Below are 15,000 nucleotides of genomic sequence, written 5' to 3'. Positions count from 1 at the left end.
AGTTCAAACACTATGGTACCTCACACACACACACACACACACACACACACGCACGCACGCACGCGCACACACACACACACACACACACACACACACACACACACACACACACACACACACACACACACACACACCTGTACACCCCCATGACTATATGTATATATACCCCCATGACTATATGTATATATACTGTATTAATTCAGACCTGTACACCCCCCATGAATATATGTATATATACTGTATTAATTCAGACCTGTACACCCCCCATGACTATATGTATATATACTGTATTAATTCAGACCTGTACACCCCCCATGAGTATATGTATATATACTGTATTAATTCAGACCTGTACACCCCCCATGACTATATGTATATATACTGTATTAATTTAGACCTGTACACCCCCATGAGTATATGTATATATGCTGTATTAATTTAGACCTGTACACCCCCATGAGTATATGTATATATACTGTATTAATTTAGACCTGTACACCCCCATGACTATATGTATATATACTGTATTAATTTAGACCTGCACACCCCCATGAGTATATGTATATATACTGTATTAATTCAGACCTGTACACCCCCATGAGTATATGTATATATACTGTATTAATTCAGACCTGTACACCCCCCATGAGTATATGTATATATACTGTATTAATTCAGACCTGTACACCCCCCATGAGTATATGTATATATATGTGTGTTCCTTACTGAACCCATAGACCCTGTATACATATGCAACATACCCTTGACTTTGCCTGTAGGCGTAAAGCAACAAGACATGGTTGGAAAGTAGAGTCTGGAAGAAGGGAGCACAGGTAGCTCACTCAGGAGCCTTTCACTCCATTCAACAACATTCAAGATGTATGAACATCACTCTATGAAAGTCTTGCAGAATGGTTTGGTTCTAGTAACATTCTGTTCTCTCTCTCTCTCTCCCCCTAGAACCGGTTCCATCTCCAAATGTCAGTTCGTGTTCCACCCTCTTGCTTGGCCAACCTTCTGCTCTCTGTTCTCCAGGGGGTAGAGGGGGAGACAGAGGGTGAAGGGAGAAGAGAGGGGGAGGCAGGGGTCAGGAAGGGGTAGAGGGGGAGTTGCTGTGGTGTGTCCTGGATGGGAGGAGAGGGGGAGGGACTACTGAAACATCTAGAGACACAGAAAGCAACAAGCTGGAATCTACTGGATATCATCAACCTTACACATATAGGAGGGGAGGAGAGGAGGGAGGGGAGAGGAAAGGAGGAGAGGAGGGAGGAGAGAGGGAAGGAGGAGAGGAGGGAGGAGAGAGGGGAGGAGGGAAGAGGGGCTGAGAGAAGTGAAGAAACAGGTGATGAGACCAGAGAAGACAAGAGGGAAGCTGAGGTCTTGTCTCTCCTCTCCCGTCGTCTTCTTCGCTCCGCCTCTCCTCTCTCCTCCGTGGTCATCCTTGGTTCCGACCCAGAATGTCTCTCTTCTGTCCTCCGCTGCGCCCAGCATCTCGCTCCCTCGCTCCCCGCGCTGCAGTGGATTATGGGTAACCCTCTGTCACCTGACTCTCTCCTCTCGCTGGGCGGGCCCCTCGGCCTATTGGCTTATGGAGAGGTGATTATTAAATGGTTGATTTATTAAATCATTGATTTGGTTGGTCTATTGGGTGATTGATTGATTGATTGGCTGATTGGTTTATTTGATTTGACCTTTGAAAACCCATTTAAAAGTGTGTGTATGTGTCTAGGTGGGTCGTAAGCCCATCACCTTCTACATCCGAGACGCGCTGCGATTGATTGGCCAGGCGGTGACGTCGGCCAGTGAGGTCAGGCCAGACCTGGCTCTGATCCAGAACCTGGTCAACTGTTACGACAAACCTAACAAAGAGGAAGTGCCCTCTTCTGGACAGTACCTGGCCAGGTAGATATATTGTACACACACACACAAATATACACATCTCTCTCCCCTCCTCCAGCCATTGGCACCAGATGATAGAATGGAGTCTGAGAGGACCTGTCCCATTTATAATCCATGCCAAACCTGAGAATAAACAGACAGACCTGGACAGACTGTAGATAGACTGAAGGCTTGGGACTGTGGCTAGATTAGCTATAGACAGCTATACAAAGTTTCATTGACACCATTACAAAGACAGGGATAGCGGTGTGTCTGACAGCTTTACCTAGATAGTGCCTATGTTCTGTCTGACAGCTTTACCTAGATAGAGCCTATGTTCTGTCTGACAGCTTTACATAGATAGAGCCAGTGTTCTGTCTGACAGCTTTACATAGATAGAGCCAGTGTTCTGTCTGACAGCTTTACCTAGATAGAGCCTATGTTCTGTCTGACAGCTTTACATAGATAGAGCCTATGTTCTGTCTGACAGCTTTACATAGATAGAGCCTATGTTCTGTCTGACAGCTTTACCTAGATAGAGCCTATGTTCTGTCTGACAGCTTTACATAGATAGAGCCAGTGTTCTGTCTGACAGCTTTACATAGATAGAGCCTATGTTCTGTCTGACAGCTTTACCTAGATAGAGCCTATGTTCTTTACATAGATAGAGCCTATGTTCTGTCTGACAGCTTTACATAGATAGAGCCAGTGTTCTGTCTGACAGCTTTACCTAGATAGAGCCAGTGTTCTGTCTGACAGCTTTATATAGATAGAGCCTATGTTCTGTCTGACAGCTTTACATAGATAGAGCCAGTGTTCTGTCTGACAGCTTTACATAGATAGAGCCAGTGTTCTGTCTGACAGCTTTACATAGATAGAGCCAGTGTTCTGTCTGACAGCTTTACATAGATAGAGCCAGTGTTCTGTCTGACAGCTTTACATAGATAGAGCCTATGTTCTGTCTGACAGCTTTACATAGATAGAGCCAGTGTTCTGTCTGACAGCTTTACATAGATAGAGCCTATGTTCTGTCTGACAGCTTTACATAGATAGAGCCAGTGTTCTGTCTGACAGCTTTACATAGATAGAGCCTATGTTCTGTCTGACAGCTTTACATAGATAGAGCCAGTGTTCTGTCTGACAGCTTTACCTAGATAGAGCCAGTGTTCTGTCTGACAGCTTTACATAGATAGAGCCTATGTTCTGTCTGACAGCTTTACATAGATAGAGCCTATGTTCTGTCTGACAGCTTTACATAGATAGAGCCAGTGTTCTGTCTGACAGCTTTACATAGATAGAGCCTATGTTCTGTCTGACAGCTTTACATAGATAGAGCCAGTGTTCTGTCTGACAGCTTTACATAGATAGAGCCTATGTTCTGTCTGACAGCTTTACATAGATAGAGCCAGTGTTCTGTCTGACAGCTTTACATAGATAGAGCCTATTTTCTGTCTGACAGCTTTACATAGATAGAGCCAGTGTTCTGTCTGACAGCTTTACATAGATAGAGCCTATGTTCTGTCTGACAGCTTTACATAGATAGAGCCAGTGTTCTGTCTGAGCAGCTTTACAGCTTTAGATAGAGCCTATTTTCTGTCTGACAGCTTTACATAGATAGAGCCAGTGTTCTGTCTGACAGCTTTACATAGATAGAGCCTATGTTCTGTCTGACAGCTTTACATAGATAGAGCGAGTGTTCTGTCTGACAGCTTTACATAGATAGAGCCTATGTTCTGTCTGACAGCTTTACATAGATAGAGCCTATGTTCTGTCTGACAGCTTTACCTAGATAGAGCCAGTGTTCTGTCTGACAGCTTTACATAGATAGAGCCAGTGTTCTGTCTGACAGCTTTACATAGATAGAACCAGTGTTATGTCTGACAGCTTTACCTAGATAGAGCCAGTGTTCTGTCTGACAGCTTTACATAGATAGATAGAGCCAGTGTTCTGTCTGACAGCTTTACCTAGATAGAGCCAGTGTTCTGTCTGACAGCTTTACATAGATAGAGCCAGTGTTCTGTCTGACAGCTTTACATAGATAGAGCCAGTGTTCTGTCTGACAGCTTTACATAGATAGAGCCAGTGTTCTGTCTGACAGCTTTACATAGATAGAGCCAGTGTTCTGTCTGACAGCTTTACATAGATAGAGCCAGTGCTCTGTCTGACAGCTTTACATAGATAGAGCCAGTGTTCTGTCTGACAGGGACAGTGTGTATTGCAAGAGAGGTATAGATGGAGGGTTGGAGTGCGGAAGGAAATGAGGAAAGGAAGCAGGGCTTTTTCAGAGTTAATCCTACAATCACTTGGGGAGTTTGTTGGAAATATAGCCAGATTACAGATACTGTCTGTCTGTCTGTCTGTCTGTCTGTCTGTCTGTCTGTCTGTCTGTCTGTCTGTCTGTCTGTCTGTCTGTCTGTCTGTCTGTCTGTCTGTCTGTCTGTCTGTCTGTCTGTCTGTCTGTCTGTCTGTCTGTCTGTCTGTCTGTCTGTCTGTCTGTCTGTCTGTCTGTAGGATCACAATGACAAACAGAGTTGTAAAGGTCCCATCCACCCAAGCTGTGTGTGTACAGTCGTGGCCAAAGGTTTTGAGAATGAAAATATTAATTTTCACAAGTCTGCTGCCTCAGTTTGTATGATGGCAAGTTGCATATACTCCAGAATGTTATGAAGAGTGATCAGATGAATTGCAAAGTCCCTCTTTGCCAAGCAAATTAACTGAATCCCCCAAAAACATTTCCACTGCATTTCAGCCCTGCCACAACAGGACCAGCTGACATCATGTCAGGATTCTCTCGTTAACACAGGTGTGAGTGTTGACGAGGACACGGCTGGAGATCACTCTGTCATACTGATTGAGTTCGAATAACAGACTGGAATCTTCAAAAGGAGGGTGGTGCTTGGAATCATTGTTCTTCCTCTGTCAACCATGGTTACCTGCTAGGAAACACGTGCCGTCATCATTGCTTTGCACAAAAAGGTCTTCACAGGCAAGAATATTGCTGCCAGTAAGATTGTACCTAAATCAACCATTTATCGGATAATCAAGAACTTCAAGGAGAGTGGCTCAATTGTTGTGAAGAAGGCTTCAGGACGCCCAAGGAAGTCCAGCAAGAGCCAGGGCGTCTCCTAAAGTTGATTCAGCTGCGGGATCGGGGCACCACCAGTACAGAGCTTGCTCAGGAATGGCAGCAGGCAGGTGTGAGTACATCTGCACGCACAGTGAGGTGAAGACTTTTGGAGGATGGCCTGGTGTCAAGAAGGCCAGCAAAGAAGCTACTTCTCTCCAGGAAAAACATCAGTGTCAGACTGATATTCTGCAAAAGGTACAGGGATTGGATTGCTGAGGACTCGGGTAAAGTCATTTTCTCTGATGAATCCCCTTTCTGATTGTTTGGGGCATCTGGAAAAAAGCTTGTCCAGAGAAGACAAGGAGAGTGCTACCATCAGCCCTGTGTCATGCCAACAGCAAAGCATCCTGAGACCATTCATGCGTGGGGTTGCTTCTCAGTCAAGGGAGTGGGCTCACTCACAATTTTGCCTAAGAACACAGCCATGACTAAAGAATGGTACCAACCCATCCTCCGAGAGCAAATTCTCCCAACCATCTAGGAAAAGTTTGATGACAAACAATGCCTTTTCCAGCACGATGGAGCACCTTGCCATAAGGCAAAAAAATAACAGTGGCTCGGGGAACAAAACATTGATATTTTGGGTCCATGGCCAGAACTCCCCAGACCTTAATCCCATTGAGAACTTGTGGTCAATCCTCAAGAGGCTGGTGGACAAACAAAAACCCACAAATTCTGACAGACTCCAAGCATTGATTATGCAAGAATGGGCTGCCAGTCAGGATGTGGCCCAGAAGTTAATTGACAGCATGCCAGGGTGGATTACAAAGGTCTTGAAAAAGAAGCGTCAACACTGCAAATATTGACTCTTTGCATCAACTTCATGTAATTGTCAATAAAAGCCTTTGACACTTATGAAATGCTTGTAATTATACTTCAGTATTCCATAGTAACATCTGACAAAAATATCTAAAGACACTGAGGCAGCAGACTTTGTGGAAATTAATATTTGTGTCATTCTCAACACTTTTGGCCATGACTGTAGATGATGACATGGCTGTAAGTCATAGCAGTATCCACTGAGATTTAGGTTACAGACTAATAACATGACAGGCCTTGGATTCTGAAAGAAGCATAAATGGTCTTTACGTTTTCTCACCAAAGTGTGTGAAGCTACACGCTGTCGATCAGCCTTCTTTCTGTTTAAAACAACAACATTCTACTACAACACTTCTACCCACATTATGGAGTGGGGTGAAAGAGGAGAAGGAGAGGAAGGAGAGAGGAGGAGAGGAAAGGAGAGAGAGGAAGGAGAGGAACAGAGAGAAGAGGAGAGGAAAGGAGAGAGGAGGAGAGGAACGGAGTGAGGAGGAGAGGAACGGAGAGAGGAGGAGAGGAACGGAGAGAGGAGGAGAGGAACGGAGAGGAGGAGAGGAAAGGAGAGAGGAGGAGAGGAAAGGAGAGAGAGGAAGGAGAGGAACGGAGAGAGGAGGAGAGGAAAGGAGAGGAGTAGGAAAAGGAGAGAGGAGGAGAGGAAAGGAGAGAGGAAGGAGAGGAACGGAGAGAGGAGGAGAGGAAAGGAGAGAGGAGGAGAGGAACGGAGTGAGGAGGAGAGGAACGGAGAGAGGAGGAGAGGAACGGAGAGGAGGAGAGGAACGGAGAGAGGAGGAGAGGAAAGGAGAGAGGAGGAGAGGAAAGGAGAGAGAGGAAGGAGAGGAACGGAGAGGGAGGAGAGGAAAGGAGAGAGGAGTAGAGGAAAGGAGAGAGGAGGAGAGGAAAGGAGAGAGAGGAAGGAGAGGAACGGAGAGAGGAGGAGAGGAAAGGAGAGAGGAGGAGAGGAAAGGAGAGAGGAGGAGAGAGAGGAAAGGAGAGAGAGGAAAGGAGAGAGGAGGAAGGAGAGGAAGGAGAGAGGAGGAGAGGAAAGGAGAGAGAGGAAGGAGAGGAACGGAGAGAGGAGTAGAGGAACGGAGTGAGTAAAGGAGAGAGGGGGAGAGGAATGGAGAGAGGAGCAGAGGAAAGGAGAGAGGAGCAGAGGAATGGAGAGATGAGGAGAGGAACGGAGTGAGGAGGAGAGGAAAGGAGAGAGGAGGAGAGGAACGGAGTGAGGAGACGAGGAACGGAGTGAGTAAAGTAGAGAGGAGGAGAGGAAAGGAGAGAGGAGGAGAGGAAAGGAGAGAGGAGCAGAGGAATGGAGTGAGTAAAGGAGAGAGGGGTAGAGGAAAGGAGAGAGGAGGAGAGGAACAGAGAGAGGAGGAGAGGAACAGAGAGAGGAGTAGAGGAACGGAGTGAGTAAAGGAGAGAGGGGGAGAGGAAAGGAGAGAGGAGCAGAGGAAAGGAGAGAGGAGCAGAGGAACGGAGAGAGGAGGAGAGGAACGGAGTGAGGAGGAGAGGAAAGGAGAAAGGAGGAGAGGAACGGAGTGAGGAGACGAGGAACGGAGTGAGTAAAGTAGAGAGGAGGAGAGGAAAGGAGAGAGGAGGAGAGGAATGGAGTGAGTAAAGGAGAGAGGGGGAGAGGAAAGGAGAGAGGAGCAGAGGAATGGAGTGAGTAAAGGAGAGAGGGGGAGAGGAAAGGAGAGAGGAGAAGACGAGGAGAGGAAAGGAGAGAGGAGGAGAGGAACGGAGAGAGGAGTAGAGGAAAGGAGAGAGGAGAGGAAAGGAGAGAGGAGTAGAGGAAAGGAGAGAGGAGGAGAGGAAAGGAGAGAGGAGGAGAGGAAAGGAGAGAGGAGGAGAGGAAAGGAGAGAGGAGCAGAGGAATGGAGTGAGTAAAGGAGAGAGGGGGAGAGGAAAGGAGAGAGGAGCAGAGGAACGGAGTGAGTAAAGGAGAGAGGGGGAGAGGAAAGGAGAGAGGAGCAGAGGAACGGAGTGAGGAGAAGACGAGGAGAGGAAAGGAGAGAGGAGGAGAGGAACGGAGAGAGGAGTAGAGGAAAGGAGAGAGGAGTAGAGGAAAGGAGAGAGGAGTAGAGGAAAGGAGAGAGGAGGAGAGGAAAGGAGAGAGGAGGAGAGGAGAGGAACAGAGTGAGGAGACAAGGAACGGAGTCAGTAAAGTAGAGAGGAGGACAGGAAAGGAGAGAGGAGGAGAGGAAAGGAGAGAGGAGAAGACGAGGAGAGGAACGGAGTGAGTAAAGGAGAGAGGAGAAGACGAGGAGAGGAAAGGGGAGAGGAGGAGAGGAGATAAAACAGGGTGTTGTTATCTAAGTGAGATCGACCATACAGCTCTTCAATAGACACAGCTGCCAAATCAACTGAATAGAGAGAGAGAGCAAGAAGGACAGAGAGATAGAGAGATAGAGGGGGAGAGAGGACAGAGGGAGAGAGAGGGGGGGGGTCTGCAACCAGTCTGACATCTGATGAGTCAGTTGGGCTGTAAACAGGACACACTCTATAGGTACATTGATATTCAGTGCAGAGTGGAGAGTAGAGGTGGGTTAATGACCTTAGTATTATTTCATAGTTTTAATGTTTCCTCCTCTGCTGTCAGAGTTAATGGAAGGAAGTCACCATCAGTCACACACACTCTCCAGTTACACACACACACACACACACACACACACACACACACACATAGAGCACTTTGAAATGTGAAACAGTTTTAGGAGTTTTAATGAACCATTCGAACTTGCAGACTTAAGCCAATGATCCCTGCATGGTTAATATTCAGACGTCACCCAACGTTCAACCAATAACCTAAACATCGGCCAATGACTAACCAATGACCCAGACATCGCCCAAGAATCCATGCATGGTTAATATTCAGACATCATCCCAACGTTCAACCGATAACCTAAACATCGGCCAATGACTAACCAATGACCCAGACATCGCCCAAGAATCCATGCATGGTTAATATTCAGACATCACCCAACGATCCCCGCACGGTTGGATACCCAGAGCAGATATATGTGTGAGAGTTAATTGTGCGTACCAATGTATTCCATGGTAAAGCAGCGCTAGGACTGGGTGGAGACTGAGAGGAATAATAATGATGGTGGGGCCAGTTAGATAGAAACAACCACAATGAACTGCATTAACTCATAGTATGTGTGTGTGTGTGTGTGCGTATGCTTACATGCGTCCATGTGTGTGTGTGTGTGTGTGTGTGTGTGTGTGTGTGTGTGTGTGTGTGTGTGTGTGTGTGTGTGTGTGTGTGTGTGTGTGTGTGTGTGTGTGTGTGTGTGTGTGTGTGTGTGTGTGTGTGTGTGTGCGTATGCTTACATGCGTCCATGTGTGTGGGCAGATAGACAGAATTTCTCTCTCTACTGCATTAACTTAAAATAATGAGACTGACTGGAACAGCCAACCAATTATTACACCCGGCCAATCTGAAAGAACATACTGGGTATCTGTGTCTGTCTACATGTTCAAACTATAACTTTCTCTCTCTCTCTCTCTCTCTCTCTCTCTCTCTCTCACTCACTCACTCACTCACTCACTCACTCACTCTCCCTCTCTCTCTCTCTCACTCACTCACTCTCTCTCTCTCTCTCTCACTCACTCACTCACTCACCACTCACCTCTCTCTCTCTCTCTCTCTCTCTCTCTCTCTCTCACTCACTCACTCACTCACTCACCCTCTCTCTCTCTCTCTCTCACTCACTCACTCACTCACTCACTCACTCACTCACTCACTCTCTCTCTCACTCACTCACTCACTCACTCACTCACTCACTCACTCACTCACTCACTCACTCACTCACTCACCCTCTCTCTACTCTCTCTCTCTACTCTCTCAATTCAATTCAATTCAAGGGCTTTATTGGCATGGGAAACATGTGTTAACATTGCCAAAGCAAGTGAGGTAGATAATATATAAAGTGAATATATAAAGTGAAATAAACAATAGAAATGAACAGTAAACATCACACATACAGAAGTTTCAAAACAATAAAGACATTACAAATGTCATATTATATATATATATACAGTGTTTTAACAATGTACAAATGGTAAAGGACACAAGATAAAATAAATAAGCATAGATATGGGTTGTATTTACAATGGTGTGTGTTCTTCACTGGTTGCCCTTTTCTCGTGGCAACAGGTCACAAATCTTGCTGCTGTGATGGCACACTGTGGAATTTCACCCAGTAGATATGGGAGTTTTTCAAAATTGGATTTGTTTTCGAATTCTTTGTGGATCTGTGTAATCTGAGGGAAATATGTCTCTCTAATATGGTCATACATTGGGCAGGAGGTTAGGAAGTGCAGCTCAGTTTCCACCTCATTTTGTGGGCAGTGAGTGGACCCCAGATGGACCCCAGACCTCACAACCAGAAAGGGCAATGGGTTCTATGACTGATTCAAGTATTTTTAGCCAAATCCTAATTGGTATGTTGAAATTTATGTTCCTTTTGATGGCATAGAATGCCCTTCTTGCCTTGTCTCTCAGATCGTTCACAGCTTTGTGGAAGTTACCTGTGGCGCTGATGTTTAGGCCAAGGTATGTATAGTTTTTTGTGTGCTCTAGGGCAACAGTGTCTAGATGGAATTTGTATTTGTGGTCCTGGTGACTGGACCTTTTTTGGAACACCATTATTTTGTTCTTACTGAGATTTACTATCAGGGCCCAGGTCTGACAGAATCTGTGCATAGGATCTAGGTGCTGCTGTAGGCCCTCCTTGGTTGGTGACAGAAGCACCAGATCATCAGCAAACAGCAGACATTTGACTTGGGATTCTAGTAGGGTGAGGCCGGGTGCTGCAGACTTTTCTAGTGCCCGCGCCAATTCGTTGATATATATGTCTCTCTCTCTCTCTCTCTACTCTCTCTCTCTCTCTCTCTCTCTCTCTCTCTCTCTCTCTCTCTCTCTCTCTCTCTCTCTCTCTCTCTCACACTCTCTCACTCTCTTTCTCTCTGTCTCTCTCTCCTCTTCAGGTTCCTCTCCAACACGTCGTTCCAGGGTTCTACGGGCACAGTCCGTGTGGCACCTGCTCTCTCCCAGGTCCTCTCCTCCCAGCTGTACCACGTGTGGAGCCTGAAGAGAGGTCCTCTTGGCCAGCCGTCATGGGTCACCGTTGCCCACTGGACCACCGGGCGCCTACAGCTGGACGAGGGGGTGTTGGGGCTGGGGGTCGGGGCTGGCCTGGGGCTAGGCCCGGGGAGGAGGACAGGGTCCGGGTCTGGGTTAGGGGTCCAGAGAGGGGATAGGGACAGAGACAACAGTCCTGGAGGGAGATGGAGGACGGGGCTACAGATGGCGGGCCGGAGATTAAGGGTCGTGACCCTGGTGGAGCATCCCTTCGTGTTCACTAGAGAGGTGGATGAGGATGGGCTGTGTCCCGCTGGTCAGCTGTGTCTGGACCCTAGAACTAACCGCTCAGATATACTGGACTCACTGTTCAGTCACCTGCATCAGACCAATACAACCACTACCACTACTGACCACAGTGAGTATACCTACAGTACACAATACCTACAGTACATCACTAGAGGACCAGTAGACCAGGACTGACCCCTCCTGTCCCTGTCCTGTCCTGACCACAACCCCAGACCCAACAGAGGACCTGCGGAAGTGTTGCTATGGTTACGTTATTGACCTGTTGGAGAAGCTGTCGGAGGACCTGAAGTTCACCTTTGACCTTTACATCGTGGGAGACGGGAAGTACGGAGCGATGAGCAGCACTGGGAGGTGGACCGGTCTGGTACGTCATCTACCCATCTATCTATCTATCTATCTATCTATCTATCTATCTATCTATCTATCTATCTATCTATCTATCTATCTATCTATCTATCTATCTATCTATCTATCTATCTATCTATCTATCTATCTATCTATCTATCTATCTATCTATCTATCTATCTATCTATCTATCTATCTATCTATCTATCTATCTATCTGTCTGTCTGTCTGTCTGTCTGTCTGTCTGTCTGTCTGTCTGTCTGTCTGTCTGTCTGTCTGTCTGTCTGTCTGTCTGTCTGTCTGTCTGTCTGTCTGTCTGTCTGTCTGTCTGTCTGTCTGTCTATCTATGTGTCGTCTCTGTCTGTCTGTCTGTCTCTGCCTATCTGTCTGTCTGTTTTCAATAGTTTTATTTGTATAATAATATATATGATTGCATGCATATTTGACATGATTGTTTACCTAACCAAGAGCAATGTTTGCAGGAGGATTGTTAAATGCATGTGAACAGTGTCTTCTGAAGGTTGTAGATGTTCCTGGTTTCTCATATTAGGTGGGAGACCTGCTGAGTGGAACAGCAGACATGGCTGTGACATCATTCTCCATCAACTCAGCCAGGAGCAGAGTTATAGACTTCACCTCTCCATTCTACTCTACCTCTCTGGGGATACTGGTGAGTGTGTGTGTGTGTGTGTGTGTGTGTGTGTGTGTGTGTGTGTGTGTGTGTGTGTGTGTGTGTGTGTGTGTGTGTGTGTGTGTGTGTGTGTGTGTGTGTGTGTGTGTGTGTGTGTGTGTGCCTGCGTGCCTGTGTGCGTGCATGCCTGTGTGCCTGTGTACCTACAATCGTGCATATGTGTGTGTGTGTGTGTGTGGACATACAGTTTATAATGTGTGTGTATGTGTGTGTTGACTACAAGGTGCGTAGCCAAGACACATCAGCCCCTATTGGGGCCTTCATGTGGCCTCTCCATTGGTCCATGTGGGTGGGCATCTTCGTCACTCTTCATCTTACCGCACTTTTCCTCACCGTCTATGAGTGGAACAGCCCCTTTGGTGAGAAAACTAAAATACCATTTATGGCCTGTCATCCAAGGCCTGTCATGTTATTAGTCTGTGACCTAAATCTCAGTGGATACTGCTATGACTCATCTACACACAGCTGTGGGTGGTTGGGACCTTTACAACTCTGTTTGTTATATACGCGCGCACGCACGCACGCACACACACACACACACACACACACACACACACACACACACACACACACACACACACACACACACACAGCTGACTCCAGTGTTGTGTTGATCCAGGTATGACTCCTCATGGCAGGAACAGACTCAGAGTGTTCTCCTACTCCTCAGCCCTCAACCTCTGCTACGCCATCCTGTTTGGACGCACTGTCGCTACTAAGGTACTGTGGGAGGGAGGAGGGGGAAGGATGGAGGGGAGGTTTGAATAATCAAATGAACCAATATGTCTTCTCTCTCTCTCTCTCTCTCTCTCTCTCCATCCTTCCCTCCCTCTTTCTCTCTCTCCCCCTCCCTCCATCTACCTCTCTCCTCTCTCTCTCTCTCTCTACCTATCTATCTCTATCTCTCTACTCTTTCTCTCTCTCCATCCTTCCCTCCCTCCCTCTTTCTCTCTCTCCATCCTTCCTTCCCTCCCTCTTTCTCTCTCTCCCCCTCCCTCCCTCTCCCTCCCTCCTCTCCAGACTCCTAAGTGTTGGACCAGTAGGTTCCTGATGAACCTGTGGGCCATCTTCTGTCTGCTGGTGTTGTCCAGTTATACAGCTAACCTGGCTGCTGTCATGGTGGGGGAGAAAACCTTTGAACAGGTGTCTGGGATTCATGACGAGAAGGTATACACACACACAAACACACGGCGGTGCGCACACACACAGTTAGGCATGTACGCACACATACATACACACACATGCACGCACTTACATGCAAACACACACACACACGGCGGTGCGCACACACACAGTTAGGCATGTACGCACACACACATGCACGCACTTACATGCAAACACACACACACACACAAACACAAGTTACAATGTGGAAATGAACATGACTGAATATGGCATAACAGACTAGATCAGGGATAGTTACAGTAGCTGATAGGATTCAGACAATGAGTTAAATGTGTTCTCCTTGTGAATAAAAGGAGAGAGGCCCGTACACAGAATATTGCTTCTCCCACCAGTGGTTTACTCCTGAAACCAAAAATACAATGTTTTAGCTTTGATACCTGTCAGACATGACGAAGACTGTTGGAGTTGAAATATTGTAACATTCTCCCACTGGGGAGAAGCAATATTCTGTGTGCGGGCCTCTCATTTCTTTATGTGGAATACTTTTTAGTCCTGTACCAGTGTTCTCAATTTACGGATATGCATATCACCCTCCTTTTCTTAATGTATTCTCTTTACCTTAAAATAATCCCCCTCGTCTTCCCTCCCCTCCCTCCTCTCCCCTCCCTCCTCTCCTCTCCCCCTCTCCTTCCCCCCCTGTCCCCCAGCTGCACCACCCATCCCGTGGGTTCAGGTTTGGGACAGTCAGAGAGAGCTCTGCAGAGGACTACATGAGGAAGAGTTTCTCTGCTATGCATGACTACATGAGACGTTACAACCAACCCACCACACCAGACGGAGTGGACATGTTAAAGTAAGAGCCACACACAGTCTGTTGGCTAACCAACCAGTTACCCTGGTGTTGTGTTATGCTAAATTATTCCATTTACTCTTAATTCCCCCACGTCTCCAGGCCTTTACAGTTTTTCTCATCCACTTTGGCTCAATTCTCAAATTAGAATCATTTTTTTCAAAACAACAAGTTCAAATGTCTGAACAATTAGTTTCTGTTCACACCAGATTTGAATGTCTTATTCATGTAAGCAAATTGCAGGTGTTTTGGGACGTGCGCCAAAGAGGAAGTACAATTGTCTACAATTTGCACGATAACTACATGCACATGGCTTGCTGATAAAGCTGATGAGTTGATTGATTCTCAGGGAAATTGTCTTCACGACTTCTAAACATTCTGTCATCGTGTGAGCCGTCACAGTCAAAATGATCCATTCAATGATCAAAATCTGTCAGACATACATGAATATTCCATAAATATCTACGACATGGAATGTTTGTGATGTCTGCGAAATGGGCAAATGACCTGCCAGGTGACATAGTGATGCAATAGGAATCACAATCTTACCAATCAACCACTCAAGTTTGGAAGCATATATATGGAGCTTGCCCACAGCACAATCACTACCATTTATGAACATGGAGGAACATCACAACCCTGAACAGCAGCTACATGCTCGTGGAGGAGAAATAAGAAGATGTGTAAGAATGTGTGGTGGTGGTGTTAGGGGAAGACATAATAGAGGAAGATTTAGAAGGCAAAGAGTAAGAGTCCCTGATGAAATCAGA

At 46.5% G+C, this 15,000-nt stretch overlaps 1 protein-coding gene across 1 annotated transcript in view; it reads left to right on the top strand.

The window, feature by feature from the left end:
• LOC112236856 (glutamate receptor ionotropic, NMDA 3B-like) overlaps positions 1–15,000 on the top strand; it is a 51,769-nt gene that overhangs the window by 23,843 nt on the left and 12,926 nt on the right. The window contains exons 3-12 of the mRNA XM_042296636.1: positions 961–1,038; positions 1,141–1,596; positions 1,730–1,902; positions 10,817–11,328; positions 11,432–11,583; positions 12,115–12,234; positions 12,479–12,614; positions 12,875–12,975; positions 13,276–13,422; positions 14,088–14,233. Of these exons, the coding sequence (XP_042152570.1) occupies positions 961–1,038; positions 1,141–1,596; positions 1,730–1,902; positions 10,817–11,328; positions 11,432–11,583; positions 12,115–12,234; positions 12,479–12,614; positions 12,875–12,975; positions 13,276–13,422; positions 14,088–14,233 (2,021 nt within the window). The remainder of the gene's footprint in view (positions 1–960; positions 1,039–1,140; positions 1,597–1,729; positions 1,903–10,816; positions 11,329–11,431; positions 11,584–12,114; positions 12,235–12,478; positions 12,615–12,874; positions 12,976–13,275; positions 13,423–14,087; positions 14,234–15,000) is intronic.

Source organism: Oncorhynchus tshawytscha, linkage group LG14 (assembly GCF_018296145.1).
Source record: "Oncorhynchus tshawytscha isolate Ot180627B linkage group LG14, Otsh_v2.0, whole genome shotgun sequence".
In the NCBI taxonomy this organism is placed as follows: domain Eukaryota; kingdom Metazoa; phylum Chordata; class Actinopteri; order Salmoniformes; family Salmonidae; genus Oncorhynchus; species Oncorhynchus tshawytscha.
The sequence above is the reverse complement of the archived record's forward strand: the minus strand, read 5'-3'. Positions and strand labels throughout refer to the sequence as shown.